At 41.3% G+C, this 23,901-nt stretch overlaps 1 protein-coding gene across 1 annotated transcript in view; it reads left to right on the top strand.

Annotated features, from left to right (window-relative positions):
* ENPEP (glutamyl aminopeptidase) overlaps positions 1-23,901 on the top strand; it is a 37,932-nt gene that overhangs the window by 1,552 nt on the left and 12,479 nt on the right. The window contains exons 2-9 of the mRNA XM_086464145.1: positions 4,027-4,168; positions 6,743-6,874; positions 11,019-11,139; positions 13,297-13,451; positions 14,081-14,194; positions 15,843-15,977; positions 22,176-22,241; positions 23,637-23,702. Of these exons, the coding sequence (XP_086320271.1) occupies positions 4,027-4,168; positions 6,743-6,874; positions 11,019-11,139; positions 13,297-13,451; positions 14,081-14,194; positions 15,843-15,977; positions 22,176-22,241; positions 23,637-23,702 (931 nt within the window). The remainder of the gene's footprint in view (positions 1-4,026; positions 4,169-6,742; positions 6,875-11,018; positions 11,140-13,296; positions 13,452-14,080; positions 14,195-15,842; positions 15,978-22,175; positions 22,242-23,636; positions 23,703-23,901) is intronic.

The raw sequence follows: 23,901 nt of genomic DNA, 5'->3' as shown, positions 1-23,901 counted from the left end.
GCAGTGACAGGCACCACCAGCAGCAAATCCAAGAGGCAGAGGAAAAAGCAAGCATTGATTTTTCATACTTAAACATAGTTATCTGAGCTGAGAAGAAGCCATGAAGAGAACAGCTCGAACCCCAGACAGATCTTTCCCTCTTGTTTTCCTCCATCTACCACCTCAATACTGCTCTGACTTGGAAGGTGCTTTGTTTTATACTTTGAGCATCTGACATCTCCACAGTATTTTTAAAGTGTAACCTCTTGGCATCTTTCTGAGTTGAGGTGTGTTGCTTCCTTTTTATCAGTGGAGGATACCTAGATATTAAACGAGTTGCCCCAGGTCTGTCACAACACCAGAACAGCAGGACCAGAATGCAGGTCTCCTGAGTCACAGAGCAGGAGAGGTGAGCACCCATCCCTCAGATCCAGATGGTGTAGGAAGACAAGGAGCAAGCATCTGACATCAAGAAGAAAGAACTTCTAAGCTAAAGAAAGCATAAAATGTGAGGTCACTTTGAAAGAGTTCCTACTTCTTGATTTGGGTGCTGGAAGCTACAATTGCAAGGATGATCCTAGTCAGCAGGCCGCAAACACTCAATACAGAAAGGAACTTGAGTGTGTAAGTTTATTTGTTAGGCTTGAGAAGGGCTCTAATAAGAATGAGGGAATGGTGACTTCTGAAATGCTTTTCATGTGGTTAAGTTTGGGCAGATTGTTTGTGGGGGTGGAAGAGGAGATGTACATGATAGTGATAAGTAAAGCTTTGAAATGAAAGCAACTACCAGCCAAGTGGTGCTGCAACCACCAGCCAAGTTGCTGCTATGCGGCATGAGTGTAGGTGATAGGATGGGGTGAGGAAGGATGTCAAGGGAAGGGTTTTATTGCTTATTAAAACCGCATTTTCCCTTGGCTTTCTACTCAAAATCAATGCTGACCAGAATTAGCTTTATTTCACCTTTGCCTGAGGAGACATCACCCTTGGAAAATTTCAACCCAAATAGTTCCTTTTTTGTCATGTTGTAAGAAAACACAAATTGCATCAAGTAACAGCAAATGTCAAGGCAGTCTATTAATAGTGGATGTCAGAGAGAAAGGGGCTGAGGTGAAAATGAGAGCCAATGTGTAATTAACCTACTCCCCCTTCCCTTCTGGGCAGTGTTAGAAGCACTGAGAGAATTAATAACACTGGAAAGTCAGTTCCCAGGGCTGAGCTGCTCCCCAGCTGCCTATCTGTGAAGGCAAAGGTTTGCCAAAGCATTGCTATAATGCCTTTTGTTTACAAACTGGGCACATGTCCAGGCTCTGCTGTCGCTTAGATTCAAATCTCCCACCACATTTTGTGGAAAACAGGTAGACGTGTGCTGAACATGCCTGCAAGTCTGGGATCTCTGGGAGGCTTAGTGAGAAGGACACCTCATTTGGGAATCCTGTTTAGACAGATCACACAATCCCCATCAGGACAAAGGTGCTTTTGGACATGCCCAGAAGCAGATCTTGAGATACCCTGGGAATACAACTATTTAAATTGACATGCACATGTGGGTATGGAGCAGTAAAACAGAAAATTTGAGAATGTAGATTTTAGACATAGACCTGCCTAGACCCTCCTGTGGGTACTTGAATCCAGCTGTAAGCTATTGCCCTGTCTGTGCATTTCATTTCCCCATTGATGAAAGGGGAATAACAGTCCTTCTCTACTTTGCATGACGCAATGAGCATAAATACATTACTATTGTGTTATTTTCAGATATTAGGGAAAGGAGCACAACAAGAATCCTTGCCTTGTGTGATGGCATTTTTTAACTCCTTAGTTACTATTCCAAAAGAATGTGCTAAAACCCCCTTTTATTTTCTCCTTAGTATTACAGATAATACAAACATGTCACAGCAGCTGGTTTTGCTTTTGCATTACTATTAGCGACAAGCTACGGCTTCCCTTTTATAGGAATTCTCTCTGTCCTCTGTAAAAGGAGAATAAGAGGCTTATAAAACATACTCAGCTGGCATATCTCTAACAGAGAGACTGGTATTTAGGATTCTATTGATTAGGGAAAGGCAAAATATTTTTTAGTGTACAAAAGTAGCGTTCCTGGATTTCTTCCTCAAGGAGAAAATTTTCTCTGAAGAAGAAATGAATCCAAATTTAGGGAAAGACTAGGAGAAAAATGCTTTTATTTAGCTCAACGTGAGGGGTTTTTGCACTAATCCGCTGTGCTTTGGGGGGAAAAAAAAAAATGAGGGGGATCCATCATGGTTCTAAATGCAGCACTTTTATTGCAGGAAAAACAGCTGGATGCAATCTCAGCCAGATCTTCACTTATTACTATCATATTTACAACTGTCACCTCTAGTTCACATTTAAAGGTCTCAACATGAACAGCAAGTAGAAGGGTAGAAGCCACCAAGCACTGAAGAAAATCTTATCTAAAAACTACATTATACAGTTTGAAAGGAAATTACAACTTTACATGTTTCTAGTGCCACTTCTATGAATGCTATATAGCCTGGAGTTCTCATCATCTACCCCATAGGAATTGTAGGGCTAAGGTTTTGCACTGCTGATGTCTGTCCTCCTCCACAAATACATGAGAACAGATGGATTATCACCTTATAAATCAACAGAGATATCACAGTGTTATCAGTCTGTAGGAACAAGATATAAATGTGTCAAAATATATAGCCCATTTTTAAAGCAATAGCTGTGAAGCATTGCCCTGGAGACTTGAAGTTAACTTAATTGTGAAATAGCTTTCGAATCCTACAAAAAGTAGAGAGTGAGATCAAACAATTTACCAAGCAAAAGAAACTCTATTGAGCCTGAAGTTATGTTAAGGTGAATGTTCATTATGCTTTCTGCCCATGAGTTACTACTCCAATGAACATGAATGGTAAGAACTCAGACATATTTCCTCCATCAGGCTTCTAAATGACCCTTGCTGCTACAAGTTCCTAATGACCAGTTTAGTATTTAACTGTCACAGGGAAATGCCAAGGGCAAGAGAAACATTGAAATACTGGTTGTCAAGTGAGCTTGTAGGATTGCTGCAGATCTGCAATTTATGATGTACACTTTTAATTACTTTTTGGAAAGAAAAACTACCTTAATATAGTTGGAGCAGCTGTAGAAGCACTGTCAGAAAATGCTCGACATTCCAGATTAATTGGAGAAGCATCTGTGATCCCTTTCACCATCAATCACTGGAGAATATTGTCTGCCACTGGTTCGTTAATGGGGGATCCCGATACCGCTGTGAGAAGCAAGCACATGATATGAACATTCACAACCTTCACCTCATTTTTTTGTGTGACCCCTATTGTCTAGCTCTTCCAGCTGTTTTTGCACAACTGAGATGACTTTCTAACCCCCCTGACACAGCTAGCATAGCAACAGTTAAGTATTAGGATGTTCACCTGAACTTTCCATGCTTTCTCCAGCAGTTTCGTTAATGGAGTCAGGGCAACTAGCAGAAAACTCTATATGTGATAACTGCAGAAAAAGAAACACACAAGCAGGATGAGATTTTAGGGGCACTTAGCAATTCCAAGGTGTCTTCTCAGGAGATGTTCAAGACTCCAGTTCTAAGATATGCTCTAGTGTATAAACAACAGATGGAGTGACTTAAGTAAACATCCCTGTACCAGGACCTTAATTTTCTTTCAGATTATACCATCGGTAGTTTATTCTAGACGCATAAATCAATGGGAAAGCTCATCAGGAAGGTGAGCAAAATTTTTACCATCCATGAGGGGTCATTTCTATCTTATTGCCTGGCTCCTAAAAATATTTGATGATAAGAAATTGGCTTTAGCTTTTGCTCTGAAACCTAGAGGATGTTGATGACAGACTTTGAGGTGTACATGGTACACATGCCTATATGGTGTTAGCTTGTGCATTTCTGATGTCAGCTACTTTTATGGATGGGCAAGTACACAGAAATATTTGTAGTTTAGTTTGTGAAATGGCTAAAAATTATGCTTAGGAATTGCAGATAAGATTTAAAAGGTATATAATGAAGGCTTGCCAATGTGTTGTTTTTTTAAGGAGCATTGCAGCTACTGATCATGAGCCAACAGATGCACGGAAATCATTTCCTTGCTTTGACGAGCCCAACAAAAAGGCAACTTACAACATATCTATCATCCATGAGGACGCGTACCAAGCACTTTCAAACATGCCAGTACAGGTATGTATTTTCCAACTCTGCTGCCTAAATGGAATGGTTCTGTAAAGCCACTGGAAAGGTAGCATGGATCACAAGATCCTTGCGTGCTCACAGACTCTACCACCCAGACACTGTAAAGCTAATAGTTAGTAAATATTCCATAAAATAAGGCTGGTTGGTTGGTTGCTGAGGACTCCCAGTGGTCCACCAACACACAATGTGGCAATACAGAGCCAAATCCAAAGCAGAAATGAAACGTCTCTTCTGTCTTTAGCTAGACGGCCCTCTACTCAGATATTCTAGATAAGCATCCTCTACTGAGTATAAATAGGTAACAGCAAGTTCTTCAGTCAGACCAGGTAGACTCTGAGAAGGAATAATCTGGAAGACAGCTGCTTCCCAGATAGGAAGTCTAAAATGATCACTGAAACTACATAATGGTGCAAAGCGAGGGTCTGCTGATCACGATCTAATGGCAAAGGATCCTGCTAGCAAGAAAGTCTAGGATTACTAATTTTAATAATACAGGATCTGAAATCCCATCTGTCAGCTCATGGGTGTGGACACTTATCAGTCCACCATAACTGTAATTTCCTAAATAATCTATTTCTGGACCTGGTGGGTCAAATTCCAAGTTTTGTACAAAATTCAACGGCATCAATTGTCTGTCTCTGGGCCCTCTGGAAGAAGATTGAATGACTTTCAGCTGAGAGAGTTTCTAAGGAATAGTTTAACTGAATGTGTAGTCCAATGTATGATTTCTAACGAATATGTTCTGAAGCGGGAGATAAAGTGCCAAGTTTTTTTAAAAAAAAGAAAAAAAGAAAAGAGCTTCCAGCCTCCAGGCTGTTGGCAATAGCATCTTCCCAATCACTCCCCCGCCGAGAAAACAAAGGTCTGCTTTACTGTGTACTGCTTTATTTAAAGAGTCCTCCAAACCTTAGCTATCCCCTAGCAATGTAGTCTGATACAGCTGCCTCGCAGACTCTTTGCAAATTAAAGCTCTGACCTATAGTTATTAAAAACATTTCTATGATACCTAAAAGAGCACCATGATGGATGACACATGAAAGGAGAGTGTTTGCTGCACCTTTCCTCAGAGACCTTAGATAAATGAGGATACCTGTAAGGAAGGTGAGGGGAAGAGGCTAGATGTTATCAAGATCTAGTCGGTTTTTAGACTTTACATCTTTACACGTGGACCTTGCCTCTAGTAAGGACGTACAAAATAAGCTTTCAAAGGTTCTACTGCTTGTTAACTAATTTGCTAAAATCCAAGTACAGGCACTTGGTAGATTACGCTGGGGTCATACTCAGGTTTGACTAATGTATGATAGCAGAGCATTTTTTCATCTGGTATGCTCACAAGGTCAGCAGTTCTGTTCTTAGTAGTGAAAGATCTTCAGGAAATCTTTTAAATGGATGGAAATGTAATAGCTTGTAAATGCAAGGCACATTGTATGTTACATGTTCTGTAGTAGCTTTGGTGGTGTGGAGCTTTATAATCAAGATGGCAAAATCAGCTCAGCAAAATTGGAAACTTGTACATTTCATTTGCATTTTTCACTAGAGTGAATTTTTTTTTATGTTTTTGTCACCAAAGTTCTGACTTTGTTGAAAGAATAAAAATTATTGAAATAGCATCAAAATGAGACAAGTAATGGAAAAGTAGTTTGTGAATATCTCTGTGAAAAGGGGTTTGTAAATGTATCTGTGAGAAAGCTTTTTTGCTCATGGAATCATATTACCTGTAACATTCACTATCTATGCTTCATTTATATTGTATTTATAACAAACAAATCTTACAAAGTATTGTATCTCTAGTAGAAGGTTAATGCCTTTTATATGCTGTTTGCTTTTGTCCTATTAAAGTTAGTCACCCAGTCAGAAGCACAAAAAATTATCAGATAGGCAATAGCAGATAATGAATAGTAGAAATAAATATTTAGAGAATGAATCACATAAAACAGGTTGTGGGTTTGGTCATACAGTTCAGTTGAGAGTTAAGGACATTTGGGAAAATCAGGAATGGCTTTTAATTGATTTAAAAAATAAAAACTATGGTCAGCACTAAACCTCACATATGTTTAAAAAACCCACCACTTAGCAGTACTAATTTGTATCTGAATGAGTTCAGGATAGATTCAGTAGACTGGTCCTTATCCTAAGCAGCATCTCTACAGCCCCTGATTCCTACACGATACATGTATTTAAGAGAGAAGAGACTCTCTGATCTGTCCAAAATGATGTTATTTTATGCAACTGTTTCAAGAACAAAACACACTAGTATTCACTGGAAAACTCCTATTGGCAAAATTCTTGTGCATGTAAGTGATTTTAAATCCTTGATGAAAATTAGAACCAGGTAAACTCATTTAGCAGAAAAAAACAAAGTCCCATTTCATGTATTGCAGTATTACAAAAAAAAACTTTTTGTCTGTTCTCATGCCATCAGCAATGCCATGCCAGAAGAGGTGAACATGAAGAGGTGATTTACCATTCCTACGTAGTCCCAGCCTCCATAGAAATATTGTACCCTCTCTGCATGTGTTTGCAATTGCAAAAATCAAATTAATTATTTTTCCATTTCTGCAGCAAACTGTACAGCTCGGTGGTGGCTGGACTCGGACAACTTTTGAGAAGTCAGTTCCCATGAGCACTTACCTGGTATGCTTTGCGGTGCACCAGTTTCAGTGGATAGAGAGAATATCCGCTAGTGGAAAACCTGTAAGTCCTGTTGCAGCCTGAACATGGTTCAGATAACAGATGTACCATGATTTGCATTTAAAAAAAAACCCAAAACATCTCTTTTTTAATACAAACAGGTACATATTTTTCCCTTTCCTATAGCCTGTTTTGTGCAGCCTATTTCATCAAATTAGGTGTCCACACTGGTCCATCTGACCCTGGCCACGTACAGTGTTTTGCAGTCCTTCCCTGCCTCCTGTCTTCGTGAGATCCCCCTCAGTACCTCCCATACAAGCACATCAGTGAGAAAGAAGCACTATTTCTCCAACCTCATCCCTGACTTAAAGCCCAGAGTCTGAGGGCATGTACAAGTCCAGGGTTACAAGACATTCACAGGCCATGGATACAAATACTTTAGAGTTTTCTGTGTGTTAAAAGGTGTGAATCTATGCACTTGATGTCTTCCTATTTACAGTCCTGGAGACACAGGACTACTATGCTATGTGCCATTATGTATTTGCTCTAATACTCATTTTACAACAGTGGCTAAAGGCCCAGTGTAAGTTCTTTACAAATAAGTACAGAAGTGATAGTGCCCAGCTAAACGGCTGGATATTTGATAAGTGCTCTAATGAAGTGCATATGTTTGAATCTGAATCCATAAAATTAAAATAGCACCTTTATCTAGATGCAACAGATAGTCCAATCCAGTTCTCACTTAGATTCAAATCTCCTGAAGGTGCAACTGGTCAGTCATAAGGAGATCACGAGACATTACGCTGAATCACAACCTGAAAGCCTAAATACAATTTGCTTCTCAAAATAAACTCCTCATTTAGCCTAAACCTAGTCTGGGATTCTCAACTCTCTCTTAATTATCTAATGGTTTACATCTCTATTTTCAACTGAGACAGAGGATGATCCCAGGGCTGTGTGCTCTTGCTGCTTCCCCTTCCTTTCCCCTTAGGGGTGTAACACATGGTCTTGCAGTTCAGCTACGCTGGCAGCACTTTCCTCCTCTTCAGGAGGCAGTGACACCAATGGACAGGGAATCTGGACCAAAGCCCCGGCCAGATCGCTGTTCCCCTAGCAAGTAAGCTCTTCTTGACTTTCTCTATCTGAAAAAGCTTGGCAAATCCTTACTTACTTAAGTCTGATGTGAAAATCTGCCTTGCATAAATCTCTACGGTGCTGATCCAGTTCTTAGCAAAGACTTCCTGGCACAGTGCTGTGCTGAGGCATCCCTCTTCTATGCCCTCACTAACATCATGCTGTACATTTATATTATTTCTTGACAATTATCTTAGGCTAAATTACACTTAGCCAAGCAAATGGATCCCGGTTTGAGACAGCAAGGCAATATTCTTAGATCCCTGCTGCTTGGCTAAGTAATTTGCAAAACAGGAGAACATTTTAGGCCACCCAACCACACAATTTTGTTAACCAGATGCTCTTCATCGCAGCTACTCCATTCACTATCAGGGCCAGGACTTGGTTGTTTGGCTTCGATAGATATTCTCTAGTGTTTAGTTATTTTAAGAATCAGAATTTGTGCAGCTTTTGGAGAACATAGTGCAGTAGGAAAAAAAAAAGAAGTGATGAAGAGGTATGTAAAAATCTTTATTTTCCAGATGCAAAAGTTAACATTCTCTGCCTGTCCTTGCCACACTCCAGAATATGGCCCTGAGGTCAATATTAGTTTTTTTTTTTCCCCCAAGAAAAACACTAAAGCCCTCAGTGTTCCTGACTGATTGTGGCTTTTCTAAATAGGGGGGAGTGTTCATTGAAAAATGGCAATTAAAGTGTGTGTGTAGAATCAGGTGTATTTGTGTCAGTATAGAGGTTGCCTGAAGAAACATCTTCTAATTCAGGCCTTGGTTACTACATATTTTGTTAATGCCACTCACTAAACAATGTCTGAGGACTTGCCTGCACTAGAAAACTTGGGTTTTAAGTGAGGTTAAAATCATAACCATTTCTTTTAGCATGGACATTGTTTTACCAATGTAAAGTACATGTATAACATAGGTTTTAATTAAGGGAGCCACATAAACGTCATTACTAAAAATTACTTTTTCCCCAGGAACACCAGGCTCTCTTTAGAGTTTTTAATCAGATATTTAGAGAGTCCTTCTTCTAACCAAACAGTTCCTTTCCAAAAAATTTGAAGCCCAGCTGAGCAAAGAGGTATTTAGATTCACCAGCTACTAAAAAAGAATATTCCACAGTTTGCTGTATAAGTTTCCAGCAATAAATCCCTCATCCAATGGAAAGTACCAATGTGATCCATATATTCCTTTCATAAACAACAGCAACAGCATAAAGCTCACATGACCCGGTAAATTGTTTAAAAACTTCTGTTCACCCTGAAAGCCGTCTCCCTAACAAAGACATTGATGGAATCAATGGCAGGAATTCTGCCTACGGCTGGAAACAATGCTCCTGAGCTGATTACCTGTCAGGTACCAAAAGTCTGGTTTGGAAAATCGCAGAAGAGATTATACAAATGAAACCCAAAGTCAGTTCTAGCGCACTCTGAAGATTTTGGAAACCATTAATATGGATCAGCTAGGGGACCAAACACTGCTAAATTGGGTAAAGAGCTTACTGAAGTGGAAATTGCAGATTGTAATTGCAAACTGACCCTGAGGGAAATCCCCTGGTTGGAATGGATTCCCGATTGAATTTCATAAGCTTTTTTTGGTTTTGTTTTTTCATTGCAGCTATATTTCTGTCTACTTTCCCATCCTCCCCTCTCATTGGAGGAAGCGTAATTTCATGGTACTGAAATCAATGTGTTGTCGGGCTCCAAGAGGGCTCCAAAAGCAGGCTGGAGCCTTTGCTCAATTTGGATCCTAAACTCCTGGCTGTAAGACAGCACTGAGAAGTAAACAAGCCACACCAACACAGCAGAAGAATGTGGCCCATTCATAGATGAGAAGGATTGGTTTTCCTAAAGCCAGAATCTTTTCTCCATCTAAAGATCTCTTACATTCCATACCGGAGATTTCAGGGGACAGTGAAGAGAACAGCCTACAGCTTCTGCCAGTGGACACTCCAGTGCTATGGCTCTGCTCTGGGGCAGATATCTGTGTGAGCTTTGGGACAAAGAAATTGAGGGAAAGACCCTCAAACGATTCCATAAATTCTGAAGTCAAATCTTATCTTGACGATGTGGAGATGATGTCCAAAAAGGCTTTTTCAAGCTGTAAACCTCATGGTTATGGGTGCCATAAGGACCTTAGTCCTCCAGGACTTGAGGTTTCCTATTGCTTGATAGTAATAGTCAAAGCAGTCCCAAACACCAAGTCTCAGGGATGGAAAGGTCAGCACTCAACACACCGTTTTTTGCATTCAGGAAAAAACATATGTTCATATATGCAAGAGGAGCACAGAAATGGTCACTGAACTCACACAGGGCTACCAAACGTGCTGGTTTTCCCGGACCTGCCTGGTGGGAAGAGAGACAGCTGATATTTGTCTGGGATTTCCAGAGGCGCAGCAGCCCAGCAGGCACCGTAGCTGTGACTGGGCGGCTGTAAGGCCTGAGGTCATGGGCAAACAGCCACTCAACCTGCATGGGCTAGCATGCCCAGGAAGAGTGACAGATCTGGTAAATGCACTGTCTTCAAAGGGTCTGAGATTCCAAACATATAAAGACAAGAGGAAATTGTGATAATAGTAAGTAGGAAAGGTAGGAAGAAATTGAAGAAAAAAAAGGTGTTATGGGCTTTAGATATGTTTCAGGACAGGTGTGCTCCTAAAGATTGGTCTGATGGAATCAGTCCAGACCAATGAACTGCTCAGAACAAGTGGATTCCCTTCAATTGTGCTTGCACAGGCTACCTCCTTGAGAAAACCAGGCCTCAGGGAAGGAGAGGCTGGTATGCACCCAGGCCCTGCTCCAAGCTTGGCCATTGTGAGCTTCTGGACCTGGGTCTTGCCAGCTTTAGGCATACTGTGGAAAGCGTGCATAGCTTATGTTGACTTGGTCTCTCTTACATACAACATTTGAAAATATTTTTTGAATAAATGTTTAGGGAACAGAATTCAGTGTTCAGGCCAGTCTGTTAGAGAAAACCTGCAGTGTTATAGGTATGTATGTTAAATAATTTTCAATGCTTGCCACCTTCTAATTTCTTTTAACTGAAGACTGTTATAATTGTCTCCTTGTATTTTACAGCTGAGAGTTTATGCCCAGCCACTGCAAATAGACACGGCAGAGTATGCAGCAAACGTGACAAAAATTGTATTCGACTTCTTTGAAGAGTACTTTAATTTGAGCTATTCTCTTCCAAAACTAGGTGATTATTAATACTTATATTTTCCATTTTGTTTGCTCACTGTCACAGTTCCATTTCTCCTACAGGTCTCTGTGCTTTGGTGGAAAACATCATGAAAGCATTTGTTGCTAACTGCTGATATTATGTCAGGATGTTTTAAAACTGTACCCATGTAGTTCAAGATATTCTTAAATATCATGATGGAAAGTTGATACCAGTAAGAGTTTAGTTACCAGTTCTCACAGTTCAGTTTGCTGAATTGAAGCACCAGTCCTGACATGGTTATTTTAAAGTGTCTTGTGGAAAATCAGGGGGAGCATTCATGTCATCAGCAAAGGAACATCATGAGCTAAAATAGAGTCAGAAGTTTTTTGACAAAAATATATGTCACTTCCATGGGAACTTCTGGATAAAAACCAGCAGTGAATAAATGAAGATGTAAACTGCCAGAGAGTATGTCATACTATTTATTAACGTTAGTGCAACATGGGCATGTATTCACTTCTTAGAAAGATTAATGTGGTTCAGCATATAATTTGTAGCTTCTACTGCTGGGCTAAATAAAGACCCAGAGCTAAACAAGAGTGGGCACACTGTCAAATTTTGCCCGTGGTTACACAACAAGAAAAGAGAAAGTAGTGCAGTTGGGCATCCTTTAGCTTGGGCTCTCTGGACTCTGGATCTGGTTTGTGCTGTTTTAACTAATAAAGTTGGGAATGTAATCAGAGTTTTGGAAATGCCCCCTCCTAAGACCTCCAAAGAGGTAGTTCAGTTAGGTTCATGAACTTAAAAGGATGGAAAAATATTAACTAGAAACAAGTTAAGGCAATGTAATAGGGAAAAAACAAACCCAAACTTTGAAGATGATTAACAATGCTATGCAAACCTTTTGTTGGCTATTCATGCATGTACCTGTAAGGCTAACTTGTATTACCTTAACAACGGATTTTTACCTCCTCCTTTCAAAATATCATGTGAGTTTACTGTAAATATCTGTTTTTGTTTCAATGACAACTGAATTAGGGAAACTAGTAAAATGTGTTGTTCTTTCACACACTGGTCTCCAGTAATAATTGGGACTATATTTCACCTATAATTCATATTCAAACTTTCATTTTCATAAAAGTCTGATGACTTTGCCATGTCAGTGTACAGATAGGGGCCTGTCTATGCTACAGGGTGGACTAGCAACCTCAGGTCAGCAGTATCAGAGGGCAGATGCTCTTGTAGATTTTACACTGTTTTTCTCAGAATGTCTATTTGTTGGATCACAAATCTTGTCTTACTATGTTATTCCCTCATTATTAGGGAATTATTAGAAGTCATCTAGATCAAACCTGATGAATCAAATATGTTTCTGCATAATGATTTATTTAAATATTGTAATTCACATTGATTTATGGCTTCTGGCATTGCCATTCTCCTTGTGATCCTTATTTTGAATGTCAGTGAAGCCCTTGCCCGACTATCAGCTTTGATTCTGTAATCAAATTTTTAAATTAAAATAAGTAATTCCTATCTTCTGTTAGGGTGGAGTGAGGGTTGTTCATTCTATTCAGTTTTAAATCCATCTGTACTTTTTCACTAACCCACATAGAATGGCTGTGGTCATTATTTGCAGAAGAAAATGCCAGTCCAGTTGAGTCCACAATTCTCATTTAAACCTGTATTGATTGCTGACTATAAATGAGTGACCCCCATAAATTGCTAGGAGTAGAAGCAGATGTTGTTCACTGCATGGGGGATTTACTTCAGTTAACATGTCAATAAATATTTTTAATACAACAGTGTGACAAACAATGACATGCCTCATTATGCTACAGATATTTTCAGGAGGTTTACTGCATACAGCACATCCCCAGACAATACTATTAATTTCTGGAGCCAAAATTAAGCAATGTGTGATACGCACGCTCCCAGGAGGCGGCATAGCGTCACGTCACAGGACAGATCCTCAGCTAGTGCAACTGATCCTGATCTCAGCAGAGCCACGGTGCTTGCTATCAGCTGCTCTAGGCCAGTTCCCTGCTTCTTAAACACAGGTTATAGACTGTAGTACACAGCAGTAAGCCAGAACCATGAATGGTAAGCAAAACACGCTGCGGATACACAGAAGGAGGATGAGCTAAATGGCTTAAAGGATACAGTGGTAATCATCTTATCTTTCTTTCAACGTAGATAAAATAGCTATTCCAGATTTCGGGACAGGTGCTATGGAGAACTGGGGGCTGATCACATACAGAGAAACAAACCTGCTGTATGATCCCAACGAGTCAGCCACTTCCAACAAACAGAGAGTAGCTGCTGTGATAGCCCATGAGCTCGTTCATCAGGTACATTTTCGAACACGTTTCATTTCTAGAGTGCTTCAAATGCATAGTCACAACATTTTAATCTTAAAAATATTGTCATTAACTCTGTCTCAGGATCTTCTACATGTGCTCACAATTCAATTGCAAAATATCGTGTTAAAATGTTCACCATTAGAGCTTTAAAGTACCGTAACTACTGCCTTTGAATTTTTCTCAGGAAGTTAGATGCTTGGGTCCAGACGGTGAGCCAGCTTATGAAAATCGGTCTGAAATGTCTTAAAGGAACTAATTTGCATGTGCAGATGTCTCTTTTGGGCAAGAAAATAAGGACAACTAAACACTGTGGAGGCTGTCTGAAAACATACCCTTACAAGCACGAATCATCAAATCAAGAAGAAGAAACTAAAAATATATTCAGTGGCATATGAATCATTAGCAATCTCCCCAGTAATATGTAATTTTATAATAAAAGTGATGTTTTAACACAAGGCGAGACCTGAATTCCTAGTTAAACCCCAGAATTATGATAATTTTCATCTGGCAACAGGAAGAAAAGTGAACCGACGAATGTTCTATGTAGAGATGTGAGATGCTGAAACGTACATTTACCATTTAGCTAACACTATGTCTTTCAATGTTTACAATTGTAGTGGTTTGGAAATATCGTGACCATGGACTGGTGGGATGATTTGTGGTTAAATGAAGGATTTGCCAGTTATTTTGAGTTCCTGGGAGTAAATGCTACAGAACCAGATTGGCAAATGGTAATTATTTGTGTCTTGTGGCGGGCTGGTGGGGCTGGGGGGAGCATTTTGGAAGTAAAAATTAGACAAGGATGATGAAGACTTCAAGTATATTTATAGAAAACTGACATACTGCTGTTCACTATAAAGAAAAAGTTGGTTTAAGCTTTTCCACCTACCTGTGTTATGGTCTGAAACTAGTCAAAGTAAACTTTGTAAAGTTTGAGTCTGCAGAGAAGACTCATTCTTTTTTAACAAGTGAGTGAAGTGTTTGGTTATAATTATGGCAAATAATACCTAGCTGGATTCTGGACAGAGCCTTAGCAATTTTGCAAGGTTGAAGACAGAGATTCCCTTTCATTTATTTAGTTGGGCTGTAGTGTGTCCTTACAGGACTTGTCTTAGGATCATTATCTGACTTGGTGAGTGCTGGGAACCTGGACCTGTCTCCACAGCTTAGGCTATTCATCAAGGAAAATATCAGATCCCCTATTCAGCTGTTGCCAGCATTTTAAGTGTCATTTCAAATGCTTCAACTCAATCTCTACTCCGCACAGCGCAAAAGTAGTGATAGTGAATGAATGGCCCACAGCACTAACCGGGCAGCAAAATCAACTCCAATCACTTTAAGCATGTTGCAGACAAAAAGGGCAGACTTAAATATGCATTATGCTCTGAGAAATCTTAACAGTGCGTGAATAAAGGGAGGTTTCTTGTAGCCTCCTTCCTCCCCTCCCAAACAGATATGATGGCGCTGAGCATACATATTTCCCCTAGCTGCCCAGGTGTAGTGAGATTCTGGTTACTAGAAAATAAATAGCATATGCCAGTGGAAGGAAGCAGGGTAGGTTTTGCATAGGTTGAGCCCATTGTCAAAATCTACTGGCCCCTGAGCCTAGTGACTTCAGAAGCAGGCAGTGCCTACTCGGTCCTTCCCCTGCCTCCCTCCCTGCTCCCTCTTCTCATCCACGTTATGTGAGGCTGAGAACAAAATTATTCCTGACACACTTTTAATATTGAAGTAGAGGACCTGTTGCGTTAACTACATAAGAATAATTTTAACTACTGAGCCTAAAATTTAAAAGACATTTCTGTATCTAGACACCATGTTAATTTAAGATCTAGAGCCGTTTCACTGTTACATCCTAGTGAGTATTAGAAAAGAAAACTAAATAGAAATTAAGTGGATTTTGGTCCATATTGATTGGGAAGTGAGGGGATTTTGACTGCAGGCCACTTAATCTTTTAAAAAAATTTTAAGTACTTTTAAAAAGTTATAAACCTTGGGATGGGGAATGCTGCCTCCTTCCTCCCTCCCTCCCTAGCTCCATTTTTGTAAGAGGAGCCCATAATGCTTTGCAGATATTATCACACTGCTGAAATTGGTAATACAAGCTCCTTTTTTTTGCCTACTGTGGGGGGTTTTGTGTTATGATACACATGGGAAAATGGGATTTGCAAAAGCAATTTATCTTGGTTAAGCAAAAAATTTATCCCTCCCCGCTCAGACATACAGTAAGAGTTTGCAAGTTCTTCTTTAGATAAGGTGAAATTTCATTCAATTTCCAACTGCCTCCCCCTAGAGAAGCTGCAGTTCAAACTACTTATTTTATGAAGTTAGGTGTATAGTCCTGCCTTTGTTTCTATTCTAACATCTTCTCTTTCTCAGCTTGAACAGGTTTTAATTGATGATGTGCTTCCTGTAATGAAGGATGACTCTTTGTTGTCTTCCCACCCAATTGTGGTCGACGTGTCATCTCCAGCTGAAATCACCTCTGTGTTTGACGGGATATCCTACAGTAAGGTAGGATATTCTCCTGTTGTGACTTTGGATGCAAAGAAAGTTCAGGCTTGGGAGAGGAGATAAGAGTCAGGGTAGCTGGTAATCAGAACTCCTAATCCACTTGGGCTCTGTCTGTGTGGATGCTTTTTCTGGGACGTTCCTGATTGCTGTCAGTGATGATTCAGTCACAAGCAACTGTGAGAGGAGCAGTGCAGCCAGAGCCTCAATCAGCCACTGTGCGCCACGCAAACCAGCTCACAGCATGCAGAGGTGCAGGGAAGTCACAGTGTCAGCAGCTTCTGCCACTAGAGTTGCCAGTTTTAAAATCATCCTAAACCAGATGCTAAGCTCATCCCTCTCCCGTCACCTGAAGTGCTAATGTAGCCCAGTTATGTCAAGCCTCATAATCTAATGCAAGGGCAGATGATGCAAGGGCAGATGTCCAGGTGTCCTCTTTTTCACTTCCCCATCACACCTTCAGGGCAATACAACTTCTATTTTGAGGAGGCAGGGCAGGGAACCAAGCAGTGAAAACAGGAAGTAACTTTTTGTCTCATTTTGCTCACAGTATCCCAGCCACCCAAGAAGCCTTAGCAAAGATGGGCTACACCAGCCTCTACTGACATTGGCCCTAAACTGGGAGATAAGTTAGCTCCACTTTTCACTGAGAGTTGTGGAGTTCAGGACTGACTTGGAGCGTAGTAATCTGTAGCCCAGGAGGTGATAGAGGACACTTGTTTGACATGGTTTTTGCTCATCCTGGGGCTGTCCCTGTCAGTGGTGGTGGGAACCAGTGCCTATAAAGGCTCTCTCAGGAGCTAGCTGGAACTGACTGGAAGAGGCCTGTGTGGATGAAGAAGGAGCTCCAGGACACAAAGAGAAAGAGAGAAGTTACAGAGAGTGCAAGAAAGGACAGGTAGACTGGGAAGAATACGAAGAAGTTGTCCGAGCAGCCAGGGATCAGTTAAGAAAAGCCAAAGCCCAGACAGAATTAAATCTGGACAGGGACATCAAGTGTAACAAGAAAAACATTTATAGGGATGTCAGTGATAAAAGGAAGACTAGGGAAGCTGTGGGCCCTCTCTGGAAGGAAACAGGAGAACTGGTCACAAGGGATATGGAGAAGGCTGAGGTTCTCAATGACTTCCTTGCCTCAGTCTTCACTGACAAGGGCTCTAGTTGCACTGCCCAAGTTGCAGAAGCCGAAGGCGGGGATTGGGAGAAGGAAGATCAGCCCACTGTAAGTGAAGATCAGATTCGCGACTATCTAAAGAACCTGAAGGTGTACAAGTCCATGGGACCTGATGAGATCCATCTATGGGTCCTGAAAGAACTAGCAGACCAAATTGCTAGGCCACTTTCCATCGTATTTGAGAAGCCATGGCTGTCAGGGGAAGTGACCACTGACTGGAAAAGGGGAAACATCATGCTCATTTTCAAAAAGGGAAAAAAGGAAGACCTGGGGAACTACAGGCCAGCCAGTCTCACCTCTGTGCCTGGCAATGTCATGGAGCAGATCCTCCTGAAGGCTCTTCTACGGCACATGGAAAATGTGGAGGTGACTGGTGGGAACAAACATGGCTTCACCAAGGGAAATACTGCCTGACGAATCTGGTGGCCTTTTATGATGGAGTTACAGCATCAACTGACTAGGGACCAGAAACTGATGTCATGTATTTGGACTTCCACAAAGCCTTTGACATTGTCATGCATGACATCCTGGTCTCCAAATTGGAGAGACATGGATTTGGTGGATGGACCACTCGGTGGATTAGAAATCGGTTGGATGGTTGCACTCAGAGAGTTGTGATCAATGGCTTGATGTCCAAGTGGAGACCAGGGACAAACAGTGTTCCTCAGGGATTGGTACTGGGACCAGTGGTATTTAACATCTTTGTCAGCGACATGGACAGTGGCATGGAGTGCACTCTCAGCAAGCTTGCTGACAACATCAAGTTGTGTGGTGAGCTTGACACACTGGAGGGAAGGGAGGCCATCCAGAGGGACCTTGACAGGCTGGAGAGGTGGGCCCATGCAAAACTCATGAACCTCAACAAGGCCAAGGGCAAGGTCCTGCACCTGGGTTGAGGCAATCCCAAGCACAGATACAGGCTGGGCAATAAATGGATTGAAATTAGTCCTGGGGAGAAGGACTTGGGTGTGCTGGTGCATGAAAAGCTGGACGTGAGCCAGCAATGTGTCCTCACAGCCCAGAAGGCCAACCGTGTCCTGGGCTGCATCAAGAGAAGTGTGTCCAGCAGGCCGAGGGAGGTGATTCTGCCCCTCTACTCTGCCCTCGTAAGACCCCACCTGGAGTACTGCATCCAGCTCTGGAGTCCTCAACACAAGAAAGACATGGAGCTGTTGGAGCGAGTCCAGAGGAAGGCTACCAAGATGGTCAGAGGGTTGGAACACCTTTCCTATGAGGACAGGCTGTAAGAGTTGGGGTTGTTCAGCCTGGAAAAGACAAGGCTCCGGGGGGACCTTACAGCAGCCTTCCAGCACCTGAAGGGGGCCTACAAGAAGGCTTGGGAGGGACTTTTTACAAGGGCCTGCAGTGATAGGATGAGGGGTAATGGTTGGAAGCTGGGAGAGGGAAGGTTTAGACAAGATATAAGGAAGAAGTTCTTCACCCTGAGGGTAGTGAGACACTGGAACAGCTTGCCTAAGGAAGTTGTGGATGCTCCATCCCTGGAAGTGCTCAATACCAGGTTGGATGGAGCCTTGAGCAACCTGGTCTAGTGGGAGGTGTCTCTGCTATGGCAGGGGGGGTTGGAACTAGATGATATTTGAGGTCCTTTCCAACCCGAAACATTCTATGATTCTATGAATACTCTGGGACTGTCTGAGCCGCAAGACGCTGGGATGCTGGTGCCATCCGACTGCTGTTGTGACCAGGGTGCACAGAGGCCTCCCTGAGCCCGCAGCCTCTGGTAGTACTAGCTGTGTGGGGCAGCAGCCAGGAGCTTGGCACTTGTGGAAAATTAGAGAGGCCAGCAGCTGTGCTGAGGGTCGCCACTTTGACGTGGTCAGCAGGATCCAGGCAAAGGGGCTGAAACCGGCCCGTCTCCCTCCATATCAGATATAGCCAAAGCCATTTTGTCCTTAGACAACCCTTAGACACAGAACAAAGCAGGTGTCCCCCAGAATCCCCAGTATGTAACCAGGGAGTCCCTTGACTCAAGCATCCTGACAACACTTGCTTCTAGTCATTTTTTTCAGTGCATTAAGAGGTAAGTCTCAAGAAGCACAGAAGGAAACACCCCTGTCCCTCTTCTCTCTCACCACCACATGTGCCACCATGGTGAAGAAGAAGCTGGGACTCTGCTCACTCTCTCCTCAACCAACCATCTCCCATGTTGCTTCTGACCCTGATACACCATGTTTATGTTGACAGCTTCTTGTATGTCTGTCAGTGTTTCCTATCTGATGCCATAACAAGTCTCCACTGAAAGCACAAAATCCACCATTATTAAATCCTGCTTGTTGCTTTCCCTCCAAGCTCCCATTATCAGCTAAACGTAAAGTATGTATTGCATTGACTGTAACTTTAGCTGTGTTAGAGTCTGCAGCCATAGATATTACTTTTATTAGCTAGACTTGATCCATTCATTTCCATCAGTTTTCTGTTTTCAATTATTAAATTCTCTATCCAACAATATAACCAGTATTTATTGCAACATAAATGCCTCACAGTCAAATCATAAACCATGTGAAAACCTGCATTGTGTAACACTGTTCTTAAACCAAACTAACAAAAGTCAAGAAACATACAGAGCTAAATCAAATACTCTGGACCAAAATGTATTTTAGTGGTGAGCTAAGCAAGAGACATATTTTTGCATGGTTTGAAAAGACAATGGAGAAAAAAAAAATCCCAGTTTTTATTCATCGCTTTGTGCCTAGATAATTGCCACATGAACTCATTTTTTTAAGCAAAAACACTTGAGGACTTGTGCATTGTTTGGGAACAGTCTGCCTGGGATATAATTTGGCTTGGGATATAATTTGGCTTGAATGAGAAAGTCTTCACGTAGATTTAGCTCAAATTACTGTTAGTATTTATACATAAATGCATGACAAAATGTACTTGTTTCTTTTTGGCTTTATTTTGCATTTTTCTTATAAAAACAATCTCTTCATGATAATATCCATCACTAAACAAATAAAGCATAATTTGGAATGCTCTCTGTTAGTTTTACCAGAGCAATTACAGAGTTTATACAATCCTAAAACTCTAATTAATTACCTAAGAGTCTGTGAAGTCATTGCAGTGTATTCTGTAAGGGAACCTCTAACTGCTATATAATCGGTTGGGCACTATGTGCCTAGGAAAGCTATGCTAGAGTAGAGCTGGTGACTACACAATTAATGTATATAATTTTTTTTATCTGCTCTTAAAAAGTAAGTGCATCTCACCTGTTTTCTGGTTTAATCCTGCCTCTTAGCTTGGAAGATATTATTAGACAATGAGATTTTTTGTCTTTGGAGTTCAAACATTGCTTACCTTTTCAGAAAACAGATACTTAAATGAGTTCTGCTAGAAATTTGCTCTTGGACCCCCACATTTTTGGAACCTCTCAGCTAAAGAAGTTTAGGATTAAACATTTCACATTTCTGCCACATACAATCTTGTCATATGTCTGGCAATTACTAAAACTCTTTAGGAGAAATTATGTGGGTGTTGATGAAAGACTCCCCCCCACATCCCCATCAGAAACAGTCAGCTATTCAAATCAAGGCTACCTTCCTGAACCTCCCCAAATAGCTGAAAGAAAGGAAAGTTATTAAAACACTGGAGTTCCTATAACCAGTCATTTTGTTAGGATGAATTTTTCTCAAACGCACTCCGTCGTGGACTACAGAGGAATGACAAGAGTAGGGGGAAGAGACTGAAAAGCAGTAGTAGAAGATACAAGGGGCTAACTACACATTGCAATTTAAAGCAAAAGAAATCTCTGCTGTTTCCAAATGCATGTACAAGTGCCTGTTTCTACTCTCACTTTTAATACAAATGGGAGGGGATGGTCTATGAGAGGTGATATCAGATAAGTGGCTGATAGACAAAGTTGAGGAACTGAGGTACCCTAGTGCTTACACATGACCTGATGATCAGCATTAATCATAAGCAGCCTTAGGTTTACCACTAATGGATATCTGTTCTAGATTTTACTGAATCATTTTTGAACATATTTCATGGCAAATACATCACTGCATCAGAAAAGAGTCATCTGCTGAGAACCTTGACTCTGCGACAATAGTCTGGAAAGCAGTTTGAGGCATATCTGTTTAAACAGTTCCTCTTCTGTGACTCGTGCAGTCAGGTTGTTATTCTCAGACATGTAAATAGGGGAGAAAGGATTTACTGAGAATTCAGATAACATTCTTGTTTTCATGGGACAACTGGATTTTTAAACCATTCATAGCATTAGGCTCTCAGCCGCCCTTTGATTTAGTTTGGAAAATGAAAACATGCTAATCCTAAAATCGCATTTTGCATTTTAGATTGGGTTTGAACTGTTTTTGGTTTTCATCATTTTGTGCTTACTCTGTTCTTTGTTCCTCTTGACTGCTCTGCTTCTCCCTCTTGTCTTCCCTTTACTTCTTATTTCTTTCAAGATCTTAATTGTTTGTTTTCTGTGACACCCAAGTAAGTAACTGCTCTGATCCCAATTCTACCCTGCTTCAGAGGCCGAAACTCTTACACCAGTCCTCAGCAAAGCTCATTCTGAATCTTGAGATGGCATCTCTGACATGTAAAGCCTCAGACTTGCAGCATTTTTGGAGCTCCCTACCTGTTGGGCGTTCAGCTGAAGTCACTTCCTCTGTCAGGCTGTGCTGCTGGACAGGGCTAGTTCTCCAGCTGCCCTCACCCCTGTCCTGTTCAAAGTGAAACAGGGATCACCACTCACACAAACTGGTAGGGCAGCAGGACAGTAACCCCCAGCAGCAGGGCTTGGGAGCCCTTCCACTGGCACAGCTGAACTTGGAAACGTGCATCTAATCACAGGTAAAGACCAACTCTCACATCCAGAATAATGCTCCAGGAGGCAGGCATGCCAAGCCATGAAGGAATTAGAAAAAACACTTCCTTAGTCACATAGATGGTTTCTAATTTTGCCTTATAAAACATTCACTCACATGTTGCTTTTCAGATGAATGGAAATCCAGTGTCAAAGCAGCATGGAATGACCTTCTCCCCTTTCCCTTTGTCCTCAGGGTGCATCGATCCTCAGAATGCTTCAAGACTGGATTACACCAGACCTCTTCCAGAAAGGCTGTCAGGTAAGGGCGTCACCAAAACACTCCAGAAATGAGGCCCATCTTCATGTGACAGTAGCACAGCCGTATTCAAAACGGGAATATCAGAGATCCTGGTATTAGAAGCAAAAGTGTTTAATGCATTTCAGTACTGAGTGGACAATGTCAAAGGGAAGGAGTTCCATGGTCCCACAGAAGCAGGAATGTGAATTGCATTAAGATCTGATAGCCTGCCAGTGAGGACCTAAATTCATGACAGCTTTTAGTGGAGAAACCTCCTCCACCCCACTGTTGTCCTGTTGTCAGCTAGGATCCCCTTGTTCAGCTGTAAATTATGTCTGCAGCTTCATCTGTCCACAATCCTCCAACCCACCCAAGCTTGCTATGCAGAGACACTCTTATAGCCATAAGCTCATCTGTGCCCTGATGCAGGGACACCCAGCCCTAGGAAGCCCGGGTAATAAGGAGTAGAAAAGGAAGATACAGCACATTTCATAGTCCTTTCTTGTGGAGGAAAAAACATGATGCTACAACATTATGGGAAGAAAAAGAGAAAGGAGCCTTCCCAGAAAGGGGAAGGTTATCTGCTCTTTTCTCTGAACCAACGTCTGTCAACTCTGAAGAGTTACAGCTCAGGTTTCTTCTTAGCTCCTTCCCTCCTTGAAAGCATCTTTATGGGCTGCTACAAGAAAGTTGTATTTTCCTTTATTTGTTCTTTCAAATATTCAATCAGGACAGTTCCACAAGATAGGAAAATACAGCCACATTGTCCACAAGAGACTAACACTCCCCCTCTACTCAGAGCCTTCAAGAACATTAAAGTAGGCAACTGTGGCTAACAGTGAAACAAACAGCACCATCTACTGACTAAACATCACCAGGATCCAGATAACAGGGTAGGAAAGCAGCCGCTGAGCAGCCAGGTGAGACACAGGACAGGAACTGTGTTCAAGAGGTGCAAACAGCTGAATACCATTATTCCCTGTAACAGTCATTTTGATCACAACTTAGAGGTGACTAGACATTCCTACTTCCAATCTGAGTCCACAGCTAGTGAAATATAGCTTCCTCCTTCTAAAAAACCTCTTACATTAGACAGAAATTTGCAACAGGTTATGCTGGTATCCATTCAAACAAAATACAAAGAACTCTTTAGTTACATATTTATTTCACACTAACAAGTCACACTGGAAAATGCTGACTTTTAGACTTAAGGGATGCATTGGAAAGCAAAGGAACTTCATCAGCTAAATATTGATCCATTTAACCTCCTGCTCACAATATTACCACCCATGGATAGATACTCTGTATAACTGATCTGTACTCTCTGTATCTCTGTACAACTGAACACGTGTACTGCTTTCATAGGCAAAGAGGAAAGACCTAGTAGTATTTTCACAGTTTTCTACCTCTGTCTAGGCATATTTGAAGAAACACCATTTCCAGAATGCCAAGACACAACAATTTTGGGAAGCTCTGGAAGAGGTATGTTTTGTAGCAACTCAGACCCTTGCTAATAAATGTTTCATATCTCATCCACTGATTTCAATTTCCAAAACTTTTTATATTCTGTAGCTCTTCTGTCAATGAGAGATCATAAGCTAGGCAGCCTCCCAATATATTCCAACACATCTTATTTCTGGCAAATATATATTATTTCCTCATTTTTTGGCATAAGACAGTG

The sequence above is a fragment of the Leptosomus discolor genome, chromosome 4 (genome assembly GCF_034619465.1).
Source record: "Leptosomus discolor isolate bLepDis1 chromosome 4, bLepDis1.hap2, whole genome shotgun sequence".
Lineage (NCBI taxonomy): Eukaryota > Metazoa > Chordata > Aves > Leptosomiformes > Leptosomidae > Leptosomus > Leptosomus discolor.
Note: the sequence above shows the minus strand (reverse complement) of the source record. Positions and strands in the feature narration are given on the sequence as shown.